The sequence below is a fragment of the Coturnix japonica genome, chromosome W (assembly GCF_054131305.1).
Source record: "Coturnix japonica strain WE chromosome W, WE-NBRP24, whole genome shotgun sequence".
In the NCBI taxonomy this organism is placed as follows: domain Eukaryota; kingdom Metazoa; phylum Chordata; class Aves; order Galliformes; family Phasianidae; genus Coturnix; species Coturnix japonica.
The window spans coordinates 4139697-4153496 of NC_140701.1; the positions used below are offsets into that span (position 1 = coordinate 4139697).

The following is a 13800-nucleotide window of genomic DNA, read 5'->3' on the forward strand; positions in this document are numbered from 1 at the left end:
ACAGAGCACAACACACACCAGCATCCAGGACTCGTGCAAAAAAAGAAGAAAAAGAAATTGCTAGATGGTGTTTCTCAGAAACACAGAAGCACAAGCCAACTGGAAGATAGCTGCAATTATTCTTGAAAACAATGTCCTTTGTTATCTTGATGTGGCCAGTGTCGAGCGAAGCAAACAAAGTCAACCCGATTTTCTTACATTCAGATTAATCTGCAAGGCACAAAGTAATAAAGGTATGATTTTTATTAATAAACTGAGTGTTAGCAGCTGTCAGAAGAATGAATGTGTCACACACAGAGGTAAACTCCCACAGCAAAACTAGATGTAGCATTTCATATCTGTGTTTCATCCTCACAGGAAAAGCCTTTCTTCGCAAGATCTCCTGGAAGAGAGATGGTAAGAGACATGAAAACTGAAGGATCCGAGCACAGCTCTCCAGTAGCTCCCTCTGTACGTAGATGGTCGCAGAGACAAAAGGTCAAGTCCACTTTTGGAGGGAGCTTGGTGATGTTTACCACTAACGTTACACCACCTTCAGGTAAGTCTGCTCGCTTTCACATCCTTACAAAAGTGCATGAAATGGATCAGCATCCGCTTCTTTGGTTGACTGTTGCTTTTACTCTGAGGTCAAGTGATACAGGCTTTGCTGGTGATCTTCTCTACTCTATTGTTGTGGGTTTTTAAAATTACTATTTTTCCGCTTCAAAACATGCAACTTTGGCACTGTTTTCCCATTTCCAACAATGCAGTGAAATCCCGGTCTCATTTGGATGACAATAAGATGAACCACACTGCATTCTGAAGAGTACAAAACATGCTTGCTCTCTCCTTGGTTCTTGTGCACGGGGACACTAACACCAATTCAGTTCAAAGGAGAAATTTCCTCCAGTGACTCTTGTCCCCATGTCTTCCTTCATCTTCCATTATTTTGTTGTTGTGTTGCTGTTATTAGTAGTATTAGAAACAGTATTGTTGTTAATGAAGAGTCTAATGTCATCAAAGAAAGTTTGCAGAATCCTTTCTAATCCGGTTTTGAATTGCAAACTCAAAAGCAAAGATCTTGAATTCTGGATTCCTGGCTCTCCAAGACATAGGCAAAGAAAATGTGTTTCTTTGTCTTTTTCCACATGACACTTATGTCCAGGCACACAGCACTATAAGCAAGCAGGAGCTTTGCTGCCCAGCATTCCGGCTTTGCAAAAGCTAGAATAAACCACAACTTTTCTGCTTGCTTGTTTAAGTTCCAAGAACTCATATGAGGAGTTACAATTTAGTCAGTGTAATTATGATCAGTTCTGCATCTGTGTGCATACGTGCTGCTCTCTAGTGGTCATATTCTCCAGATCTTCCTTCCAAAGGCTTTCAATTGTGCTTTTCAATTTAATTAATCGCTAACTACAGACCCAGTTCTAACCAGCTTGGTTCCTGTTCTTTCTTCCAAGATGTCTGTGCTCCAAGGCTCCCGCTGTTGTTCAGGGGGTCTGTCTTGCGTGACAGGAACACATGTCCCAGCAACGTTGCTGTACAGGTGTCCTAGCAACGTTAATGAACAAGAATTATCCCTCAGAAGGCTATGCAGGACCAGCGGAAAAGTGCTGGGAGCCTTCTCCGTGCTGGTGCCGCCTTCTGCCTTTGGTGTCTCAGCTTCTGGATGGTCTCAGATGCCATAGAACAGACTGTCAGATGGGGGTCATCTTCCAAAGGCTGAAGGGCTGCAACAGAAGGAAACAGAGCAGAGATGGGACCCCCAGTCTACAGAGAGCCACCAGCTTCCACTCTGGGCCTTGCCAGCCCCACTCCTTGCTTTTCCTGGCCAGGAGGAGCACGGGAGACTGACGGGTCAGTGGAAGACACTGCTCAGGACTGCCATGAATGCTCCTCTGCCCCTGCAGCATTTCCTTGCAGCAGGGCAAAGCACAGCTGCATGCTGCCCAGCTCTGCCCCCAGCCCCAACACACACAGCACTGCCCTCACTCACCACTGCAGAGTTCATTCAGCATCTCCTCACTCTGCTCCCTGGCGTGCTTCCCAATCAGCCCTAGGGAAAGAGCTCTGTCAGACACCCACTCCCCAACATGCTGCCAGAAGCTCAGACCCCAACCCCGCCAGCCCAGCTGCTTCCCCTTCCATGCTGCAGGCAGGGACGGCACCTGAGGGGGGACCTGAGCAAGGCACCCACTGTGGCTACCGGCATGGGCAGGCTGTACCTGGGGGCTTCAGGGCTGTGCCTTCCTGCCAGGGCAGGGCCCAAAGAGGGACGCAGGGGTTGGGCTCACCAATGAATCTGACAGCCTCGCATCGCAAGGAGGCCTGAGAATCCTCCAGGTATGGCAGGCTCTGCTGCAGGTACCCTTCCACTCCCTTTCTGTCCTGCTGCAGCTGAAGAAGAGAACAAGAGCATGGGGCTTGCAGAGCAGCCACAGCTGCTGCTGCAACCCCTCCTCCAGAATCCCCTTTCCCCCAGCAAAAAGGTGGGGGCTGTGAGATTGTCCTCACCAAACACTTCATGATCCCCACTGTGTTCTTCTGCTGGGTCTGCTGCTTGAGCTCCTTCCACTTCAGGAACTTTGCACAGGACACAAGGGCTTCCCCAGATGCCTGCAGAACAACAGATGCAGGGACATGGCACCACACACACAGACACACATCCCAGTGTCTGAATGCTTGCTGAACTTGCTCTCAATTGCACATCACAGCTGAACTGTCAGCACACCACTGCCTGCACACTGCTCAGCTCTGAAATTCGTACCTGTGCTACGCTCAGGGTCTCGTCACTCATGTGAAAGAGCAGAGGGTGCAGGGCCCTGCGCACGATCTTCTTCATGCTTCCCTTCTGAGACCACAGCACAGCATCCATCACATCCATGAAGAGGCGGATGGAACCTTCTCGCACTTCAGATGATGCCTGAGGGAGAACAGGAGGACCTCAGACCTCAGCAGCACACTCTCACTGCCCATGGTGAGCATGAGTGTAGGCTGAGCCCCAGCACAGGGGCCTGACATCACCAAGAACAACCAAGCTGCACTAGCAGGGACACGGCCAGCAGTGCTACAGAGCCCACAGGACATGTCATTCCTGAGAGCCCAGAGAAGGAAAGAAAGGAGAAGACGCTCCTGTCAAGCACCCACCCGCAGAGCTCAGCCTCCCACAACAGACTTACGTGATTAAAAAGAGGCAGGATCTTCTCAGCCAGCTCCAGAGCAAACGGACTGGCATGCCTCTTCCCCAGATGGTGCATTGCATTCCTGAAAATATTCAGCACCTTCACAGTAATGGCTGTGTTGGCAAACAGCAGGTTCTCCATGACGCCTGGAAGCAGGGCCCGGATTTCAATTGCCTGTACAAAACACACAATTTCCTTTCCATCAGGAGGACAGATGCCAAGGCACAGTGTTGCCCATTGCCCCAGCACCAGGCTGTCAACATGAGGCCTTCGTTTGACAAGGTCCTGCTCACCGTCTCAGGTCTATCAGACAGCAGCACGAGACGTCTGAGCACCAGCCAGAGCACTGGCAGGCTTTCCACATTCAGAAGCTTCTGGAGCAGTGCTGGCTTACACAGCTCCTTCACCAGCTCTTCAGTGGGAGGCATCGCCTGAAACCAACACAGCAGTGAGAGGCAGGCAGAGGCAGCAGGACATCCTGCACCCTGCAGCTCCTGGCTGCTCTGGCAGCTCAAGGCAGGGCACTAGGGAGACACAGCCCAGCCTGAGCTACCAGTGCTCTGTAGGAGAGCACGGTGCATTGTCCAGTAACTCACAGTCAAGCGAAGGAGGCCCAACTCCTCTGTGCTGATGCTCAATATCTCACACAGCTGTTGGTCCTGTAGAACACTGCTGAGCTCATCCCAGATCCGCTTGGATGCTTCCAGCAGGGTCAGCACACTCTTCAGTATGTCCAGGGTAGTGCTATAAACAGAGAGCAATGCTGCGTCAGCAGGGCTGCCTTAGCCACAGCACCATGGCTCAGGCAGGAGCCTGATGGGGGGCTCTGGGCTGCCATGGTTGGTATTGGCTGCTGCAGCCCTGAGCTGCCCACCAGCACTGGAAAGCACAGTTGGATGGAGGGCCTGCTCCTTGGGATGTCCTGCAGCTTTCCTTGGCTCTGGCAGCCAGACCATTTCTGAGCCCTGCTCTTCACATGGAACAAATGTGTGGGGCTGTCTGGGCTGATACCTGTCATTCTGTGGGAGGTCGGTCAACACACTCCTCAGCACATCCCTGGGAAACTGGACGGTCAGCATATCCAGCACTGAGAGCAGGATCTGCTGAACTGATGTGCTCTGGATCTTCAGGTTGGCGTGGATGAATCCCAGAATCTCTGGCACCTGTTGTGAGAACACAGGGAGACTGCTGCTGCCACTGGACTGCAGCCATTTGCCTCCCAGGCTGTGTTATTACTGCCCTTCCCACAGCTCATTGCTGCCTTCAAATGGCTTCAGTTCCCAAAAGCTGTGGCGGGCAGGGTTGCCTCACTCTGCTTACATCCATCAGCCAGGTGCCAGGGTTTCTCCGAAGCACATCCAGCATAGTCTCAGCCCACTTCTTCTCATCAAAACCATAGTCCCCAATGATCTTCTCCAGGGTTACAAGGGCAATGTCTGTCCTCTGAGAAGGGGCAAGGTTTTTTCCAAGGGGCTGCAGTAAGAAGGAAAAAAGGAGGGAAGGCATGTTAAACAGAATGAGAGAATAGCATCTGGAGCAGGATGAGCACAGGCAAAAGGAAGGATAAAGACCCTCCCTTCATGTCAAAAGCATTCTGAGGGTTCACACCTGAGCCGCAGCTTTTCTCACAGGTACACAATTTTCATGTCTCCTTACCTGCTGCCAGAAACTGCTGGTCATGAAGCCACTAAGCTTCCAGATACGCCCCAAAGCCCTCTCACACACAGCCTGTGTCTTGGAGATGCTGAAAGGCAGCAGCACCTGTGAGGAGAGGAGCTGCTGGTTAGCCTGGGAGCTGCTGATGCCCACTGCAGGTCTGCTGAGCTCCTAGCTGGAATCACAGCATCCATCCAGGCTTCCCCTGAGCTTAAGCCAAGCCCATCATGGGGCTACTGCCGCCAGGGTCCCTTGCTGGCTCCAACTACTGCCAGCGCCGTTTCCATGGAGTGGGATAAACTACTAGAAGGGAGCTGTGGGGGCAGAACTTCACAATAGACAGACCTCCAAGATTCCCTGCAGCCGACTCTTGACACTGGCAATGGGACAGACATCTAGCACAATCTGCAGCATGTCGTCCATAGCTTCCAGGGTCTGTAAAGAGAACAGTGGGTTGTGGAAGTCTTTCAGGGTTCCCTTTCATACCCAGTAGACTGCTGTGAACCCCTCTGGCTGCCAAGGAAGGATACCCACAGATCTGTGCACAGGGGCACCCTGCAAGGCTGCTGCACTCAGAGCAGGCTACAACACAGGGTGTTTGCCAAGCCCAAGGCAAGAGTGAGAGGGGTGAGGGCAAGCAAGGCTGCTACCTTGTCCCACAAACATCTTGATAGATCTCTGGACACAAGTAATGCAAGCGGCAGCCCAGAGGCATGGGGTCAACAGTAGATTGCCCAGTACATACCTGGTTGTAGAGGGAAATGTTCAAGGCCCTGGCTGGAGGAAGATAGAAGACGATGCTGCAGCACACCTTGAAGAGATGGAGTATTTCTTCCTCTGTAACTGCATTAACTGTGCTGCAATTAGAGAGACACTGATGCTAGGAGCGGTGCCTGGGTGCTGAGGCAGGGCTGGAACAGGTCCTCCCCTGGGCAAGGCTCCCTGAGAGGGATGGGGAGCCCTGCCAGGAGGTGCCTCCTCCCCTACGGGGCTGCTCTGGGTCAGAGGACAGTCCTGATGTCACCAGCTTTGGGGCGAGGGCCAAGACTTAGCGGGGAGCTGCATCAGGGCCACCAGGATGGTGCCTGGGGGATGTGCTGGCAAAAGCAGGGGCTGGGCAGGTACCTCAAGGCAGCAATGGTGTTCATGCAGCAGTATCTCAGGCCGGTGCTCAGCTGCTCCATGGGCTCCTCACGCAACAGAACCTGCAAAGCACAATCAGGATGGCACCTGGCAGCTGCCAGCACCCAGCAACAGCAAACCTGCCACCGGCCGCTAGGGCCTGAGTCGCCCCAGTGGCCCTTGACAAACACTGGCACACTGGTGCTGCTGTCCACCTCCACTGCTGAGCTCTCAGCAGCACCTGGAGTCCCATCTGGGGCACTTGGGTGTCTGTGCATCATTTCCCTGCCTCCCTCTCCCCCTGTCCTGTCCTTCTCACAGGGTGCAGCTACCTGGGTGCCATGTCCCCTCACCTCAATCTTCTTGCACTGATTTTTCAGCAAGCAGAAGATATCATGGCTCAGTGTGAGGCTCGTCTGTCCAGCCATGCTGCACAGTATACAAATGGAATTGAGGAACTGCAGCTTCTGCACCAGATCCTGGCAAGCACACAGAGACCGAGGAGTGTGAGTGGGGACAGCCATGGCCAGGGGGACCAGGCGTTGCGGGGTGTGGAGCAGCACAGGACAGCTGCAGGACAGCAGCAGCTCTGCCCGGCCATCAGCCCTCCTGCAGCCTGAAGGCAGAGCCAGAGGGACCGTCTGGAGATGCAGGTATAGCCACGATGGAGATGGCTGCTCTTACCATTTCCATGCTGATGGTGTTGGCTTGGATGAAGTCCACTGCCTCCTGTTCCACATCAGACAGAGGCAGCAATTCAGCATCTGAGCAAGGAGAGAGAGCAGTGCTATAGAGGGGCCAAAGGCAGGCGGGAGCAGAAGGAGCTCTGCCCTCTCCGGCCCTGGGCTCGCTCCCCTGGCACAGTCTGCCCGTGACAAGGGTTCCTGGTGTGGAGCAGGGGGCACTCGCTGCCCCAGCCCTGCCCACCCCGCTTTAGAACCTCACTCACCAGCATGCAGAGGCATCACCTCCGTAACTTGGTAGGGCTCCGCTGGAGATCTTCTGTCCTGGGGAGCCCCACTCTCCTCCCCGGCCATGCACGCGACGCCCATCACAGCAGCTGTGACGTGCTGGAACAGAACGGAAACACATTTCTGTTTTCTGTATTCACACAGCACAGTATGGGTACAATTCGTCAGAACTACCCTCGCATACCCTGCGGCAAAACCATGTGCGGGGACAAAACGTGGCACGTACCTGGCAATGAGATCACTTCAAGCTATCTGCAGCAGTTCCTTGTCGCTTTGCTCAGATGGAATGAGAGCAAAAGCTGCACCGAGGCAGTGGGTGGAGGGTGAGGAGAGGAGAGAGAAAGAGCAGGTCAGTGAGCAGGGCTAAGACATCCATGGAATAACACACACAGCACAACCGTCCCATCCACTTGCTGCAAGACATGCTGAGTCTCAGGCTACGTGATGCCTGTCCACCCAGCAACTTTACAATGCTTCCACTACTGAGCAAACACAATGGAAGAAGCACGGGACAGGTGCCAACTTTACTGATACCCCCTTTGGAACGTGTGTACCAGGGGAAAATTATGTCTGATGGTCAAGAGTAAGCAATACGGTGCTGTGAGCTCAAACAGCCAGCAGTTCTCAACACCTCACTGCCCACCCATCCATCCCACGTCAGCTCAGCTTACCTACAAGCTGCTGCACACGACGGTGTGAAGAAAAAGGCAATAAAGGCAATAACTAAAGGCACTAACTAAAGGCACTAACTAAAGGTACTAACTAAAGGCACTAACTAACAACACTAACTAACAACACTAACAACACTAACTAACAACACTAACTAACAACACTAACTAACAACACTAACAACACTAACTAACAGCACTAACGGCACTAAAGGCACAAGACCAACAAGACAACCAACCACTCCGACCACTAGCTCACCCACAAAGGAACACAGAACGCACCGCTCCTCCCCTCATTCCAGCCGCTTATGACATCACCAACGGCCAACAGCCTGGTCCACCATGACCCCCCACAAGGCGGGGAGCCAAGACCACGTGGTCACATCTGATTCCAACACGGCACCACAACATTCCAGGACTCAGTGTGGGTTTGGAATTCTAACCTGTTGTGGCAGCGCAATGGGAGGTGTTAGGGCACAGCTGAAGAGCTGACAGACAACGGACGTTTCCAAAGGAGGGTGCCAGATTAACTCTCAGCATTCTCTTGCGGGGCTCTTAGGAATGCTTCAAACCCATTTTCACTGCCTAGCTCATTTCTAGAAAGTCCAGTTGAGAAATGCTCACTTTGTCTGGGGAACGCCTCTATGCATCATGAATGAAAAATAAAATAAAATGGGCACGCGACCCTATGAAAATTACCTCTCTGCTCTTGTTGTCAGCCAGACACCTCAGATGAGCATGACGTGTCCCTGCTCCTGAATGCAGATTCACCCAAGTCTGTGTTCCTCTCTGCTCCATCTCTGGCTCTAAAAGAAACACAGACAGAGATGATTACAAGATCCTTTGTGCAGACGAAAGACAAGGGTGCACACGAATTCTGTTTAGCAAGAAATACTACAGTCCCAATGGACTGCTGTGGTACTATTTGAATCCTCATTTGGGGCTGGAGCTCAACAGGTCAACACATCAGAAATAACACAAAGTGCATCTGGAAGACGTGTCTCAAAGCCCAGAAAATCCAACACGGGAGGGGGCTGGACAGTGGACCACAAGTGTCCATTTCCATTGCAGCTCCCTGTAGAGAACAGCACCAATCAGCAGGCGTGAATCAATTCATTCACATGCTGCACAATGACTCTGTTCTTTACGTGATAAAGAAACACACAGAGATTCCTGACCAAAAAGTTGGGAGTTAATAACGACCAAAGAGGTTCCTGTTCCTACGCCTCATCCTCTCACCCCAACTCCTGGGTGATGCCCACAGGCTTCAAGTCAGCTCTCAAATCCATTGAACTCCAGTCACAGAACTCCATCAAGAAGGATGTCACACATGTGACACTTACATACATTTTGCATCAGAAACAGTGACGCCAGCAGGAGCAGAGAGGTGACTGTCCCCCTGTACTCAGCACTGGTGAGGCCACAACTCTAATTCTGTGTCCAGTTTGTGCCCCTCACTGCAAAAAAGACACTGAGGCAATGGAACGTGTTCAAAGAAGGGCAACAAAGCTGGTGAGGGGTCTGGAGCACAATGGGGCCATATGAGGAGAGGCTGCAGGAGATGGGAATGTCCAGCCTGGAGAAGAGGTGGCTCAGGGGAAACCTCATTGCTCTCTATAACTTCCTGAAGGGAGGTTGCAGTGAGCTGGGGGTCGGCCTCTTCTCTCGTGTCATTACTGATAGAACTAGAGGGAATGGTTCCAAGCTGCGGCAGGAGAGGTTCAGGCTGGACATTAGGAAATATTACTTCTCAGAAAGGGTGGCCAGGCACTGGAATGGACTGCCCAGGGAGGTGGTGGAGTCACCCACCCTGGGGGTGTTCAAGGAACGTCTGCAGAAATCCCTGCTGAAATCCTGACCTCTGCCACAGGTGGCTGAGTGACACAAAAGCTGTGTCCTTGGTTCCCGGCCTTACCTTCTCATGCCGTTCATCTTGCTCTGCAGCTCCTATTCTGAATAGTCTTCTTATATTCCCATGTGATGTACCCTGAAATACATCATTTAGTGAGTCTGAACAAAACATAAGACATTAATTGGAACTGTGAAGAAATGTTTTTTGCACTTTACTTGGAGGATGTTACATGCTATACCTTCTTTTCTCAATTGTAACACATGATTTTTTATAAAAAGAAACATAGCAAGTCAGCTCTTCAGTGTGCATATTGATGAAACTTGGTGAAATACAACTTTAGAAAAAGGTAATTTGAAAATTTAAATATTCTTATCAGAATCTCTGCTATTAGTTACCGTTCCAATGTTCTGATTTGATGATGATTCTCTCAGAGCTGTTTTGTCACTCGCCACCTCAAATGCACTTCAAGTGCTTTAGGAGCATCACTGGAATTTTGAATAAACTCGATATATTTTAGGAAAGCTGCTACAGATGCACGACTGCAGTACTTTGGAAAAATATAATCTTGATTGAACGCTGAACAGTGTTATTTAATTATAATCCAGGTAATTAAATTAATTAAACCAAGGGAATCACCTCCCAGTCAATCAGCTCCCAGCACGGAAATCGCTTCCCTGCCAAGCAGATGCAACCAACACAAGCTGCTACATCACTCTAGGGCCCCACTGAGTCTTCCCAAGGGGTCTCCAAAGGCTTCCCTGTTGACTTCTGGGAACCTGGGAACACTCACATGGAAGCCAGTGCCCCCTAATGTGCCCCAGAGGTTTCTCAGGGCCCCGCAATTAGCTCTACAGACATCCAGACATGCCCCAGAGCAAGCATGTGTGCTGTAGGGAGCCCAAGAGACATTCCAGAGCACCCTAGTACTCCTCAGTGCGCTCAAGGGTTCTTCACCTGTCTCTAAATATGCCCTATTGGACTTTGTTTTCTCTTCTGGAGCCTTCCTTACTTCTCAGCTTTGCTTTCTCATGCAATTTATCTCGCTCCACAGCTACTGCTCAGAATATTCTTTCTTGCATTCCCACATTCCAACAGAATCACAGAATTGTAGGGGTTGGAAGGGACCTCTAGAGATCATTGAGTCCAACCCCCCTGCCAAAGCAGCTTCCCTACACCACGTTGCACAGGTAGGTGTCCAGGCGTGTCTTGAATATCTCCAGAGAAGGAGACTCCACCACCTCCCTGGGAAGCCTGTTCCAGTGCTCCGTCACCCTCACTGTAAAGAGGTTCTTGCACACATTCGTGCGGAACTTCCTATGCAGAAGTTTCACCCCATTACCCCTAGTCCTGTCCCCACGCACTACTGAAAAGAGACCAGCCGTGCCACTATGGCCCCCACACCTCAGGTATTTATAAACCTGGATCAAATCCCCTCTCAGCACCGCCAACGACAGCCCTCTGCACTCTGCCAGATAGTTCTTGACCCAATTCACTGTACACTCATCTATTCCATGCTTCCTCAGCTTTGTTATAAGGATGTCATGGGGGACAATATCAAAAGCCTTTCTGAAATCAAGGTAGACTACATCTGCCACTCTCCCCCTATCCACCCAGCCAGTGACATCTTCATAAAAGGCCACCAGGTTGGTCAAGCACGACCTCCCCTTGGTGAACCCATGCTGAGTACTCCTGATAACCTGCTTTACTCCCAGTTCTCTGGAGATGGCATCCAGCACAAGCTGTTCCATCACATTCCCTGGGACAGAGGTGAGGCTGACTGGCCTATAGTTACCTGGGTACTCCTTCTTGCCATTTTTTAAAGACCGGAGTGACACTGGTCATCCTCCAGTCTTCAGACACCTCCCCAGTTTCCAAGGCCTCTGAATGACTACAGAGAGCGGCTCAGCAATGACCTCCACCAGCTCTCTCAGCACCCGTGGATGCACCCCATCAGGTCCCATGGATTTATGGACCTTAATGTTTTCTAGGCACTCACGGACCACCTCTTCCCTGACTAAAGGGAAATCTCCCATTCCCCAGACTCTCTCATTAACCTCCAGGTTCTGGGATTCCTCAGGGAATGCCTTTTCACTAAAGACAGAAGCAAAGAAAGCATACAGTATTTCCGCCTTCTCAGCATCCTCTGTTACCAGGACCCCTTCCTCTGTTACCGACCCCTCCAACCCCCCCTTGTTTTTTGTTTATTAGCAAACTGCTAACATACTACAAAATAATAGCACTAATTACATAAGTAACATCATCATGCCAGCATCCCGACCACCTGCTTTAGAGATTTATCCTTCATTTTGTGTAACACTTCAAACACTGCAAAGAAACAAAGCAAGTGCAGAAACAGGACGCCACTTCCCTCAGGATTTTACAGTCTCATTCATGTCTGACAGATGGAGGCCCTGACAACAAGAGCTGTGTCTGTCCATAACAAGGACTCACCTCTGCAGGTGCAGGGGCAGCTCTCAGAGAAGCCTTCTTCATTTCTGCTTTCTTCTCTTTTTGTCTTTTGTCTGGGAGCTGGTGTCAATCTGCCTGAGGGAAGGGAGGCCCCTTCAGAGGGATCTAGATAAGCTGGATCAACCTCACTGGGCTGAGGTGAATGGGATGAGGTTCAGTGTGGCCAAATGCCAGGTCCTGCACTTTGGCCACAATAACCCCATGCAGCGCTATAGGCCTGGGGCTGAGTGGCTGCAGGACTGTGCAGAGGAAATGGACCTGGGGCTGTTGGTCGATGCTCAGCTGAACATGAGCCAACAGTGTGCCCAGGTGGCCAAGAAGGCCAACGGCATCCTGGCCTGTATAAGAAATAGTGTGGCCAGCAGGAGCAGAGAGGTAATCATCTCCTTGGACTCAACACTGGGGAGGCTGCGCCTCAAGTCTTATGTTCAGTTTTGGGCTCCTCGCTACAAGAAAGTCATTGAGGCACTGGAACTTGTATGTGGAAGTCTGTCCCTTGAGCAGCTCCCATTCATCATCAGCTCCCATTCTGAACCCCACTGTGCAAAACTTCTAACTTCTACTGCAGATGGCTGCAGTCACCAAAGCTCAGCCCACTATCCAGGTATCAGCCTTCTCCCTTCTGTTTTCCATCTTAGCCCATAGTTTTGCTCCCAAAAATGGAACTGCACTCCAACAGTCAAAACACAAACTAATACATCACTTTCACTGCTCCTTCCTGCACCCCCAAATTAATGGTTACCTGACATCCCCTACAGCACAGCACCTGCTCACAAGTATCATTCAAACTCTATTCTTTCATACTTCTTGATAGAGGACAGTAAAAACTCCCTTCTGCATGGCACTAGGGACAGTCTGTCCCCATCACATCCCTCTGTGTGCTGAAAGCTGCCATTGGATCTCTTGCAGCCTGCTGGCTGCTGCTCACAAACACAGGGAACTGCACCACACTGATTCTAAAGAGAGAAAGGAAGAAACGCTGGTGGGAATGGGCACCCAAGGATTGCAGAGATGCTCCAGATTGTGCCAGAGATGGAATCTCAGAGTGCTGGGACATGATTGATCACTAAGGAAAACACTTGGAAGCACATTCAATCTGCAGAAGCTGTAATTACTGGGCACAGTCAGCTTTCCTATGGCTCAGCTGGAGTAGGAGGGTGCTCTCACACATCTGCTCAGGGGCTTCAGCTGAGACACTTGCACAATGCTGGGATCATTCTGATGGAAACTATGTCTTCAGATACCATGGTTAAATCCATCCAAATTGATCAAGCGGAGCCTTAGCTCTTGAGCAGCACTTCTTCCCCACCCTTCACTACTCCAAGCAGCTCCAACAAACTTCTCAGAAGAAATCCAGGCCAGCACAGACCTGGCAGACCAGAACCAAGTGCAGCTGGTGTGACGGCAGTGCCCACTCCTTGCTTCCACCCTGCTCCAGCAGGTTAAGGAGTCTGAGCATCACTGGCCTTTGACAGCTCAAGACTTTCAGCACCTCATGCCAACATTTCTCACTAAGATACACCTCAGGCATTGAATTCTCTTCTCACTACCTCCTCCCAGTCCTTCCCTAAGAACAGAAACCATTCAGATTCTACAGCAAACTACAGCATCTGCACTGCAAGAGCACACTGAACCACCTGCAACAATGAAACATGGTTTTGGAGAGTGGGTTTGAAAACACACCTTTAGACAGCTGTCTCCCTGTAGCCAAAAGGAAACCAAGCAGCAAAAGAAGAGTCCAGCCTGAAACATGCCCATGCTACTAGCCCAGGTTTTTCACAGTCAATGCAGAATCCATCCTGTTCATGAGGTAACAAATGACCAGTGGGTCTCCCCTTGCTCCACCCCTTCTCCTTCAAAGCCAGAAAAAGAAAGAAAAAACAAGCAGAAGAAACCCA

At 50.9% G+C, this 13800-nt stretch overlaps 1 protein-coding gene across 1 annotated transcript; it reads right to left on the bottom strand.

Moving 5' to 3' along the window:
• Positions 1-228: 228 nt before the first annotated feature.
• Positions 229-7834, bottom strand: LOC146754295 (uncharacterized). Its single transcript, XM_085527600.1, has 19 exons — positions 7585-7834; positions 7140-7212; positions 6892-7012; positions 6627-6706; positions 6296-6421; positions 5946-6025; positions 5566-5677; positions 5166-5255; positions 4821-4925; positions 4485-4637; positions 4176-4327; positions 3761-3908; positions 3458-3595; positions 3162-3338; positions 2750-2905; positions 2497-2598; positions 2277-2379; positions 1979-2038; positions 229-1712 (listed from the first exon to the last, which is right to left on the bottom strand). The coding sequence occupies exons 3-19, from the start codon at positions 6992-6994 to the stop codon at positions 1564-1566; spliced, it is 2034 nt and encodes a 677-aa protein (XP_085383726.1). The 5' UTR covers positions 6995-7012; positions 7140-7212; positions 7585-7834; the 3' UTR covers positions 229-1563.
• Between the last annotated feature and the right edge of the window lie 5966 nt (positions 7835-13800).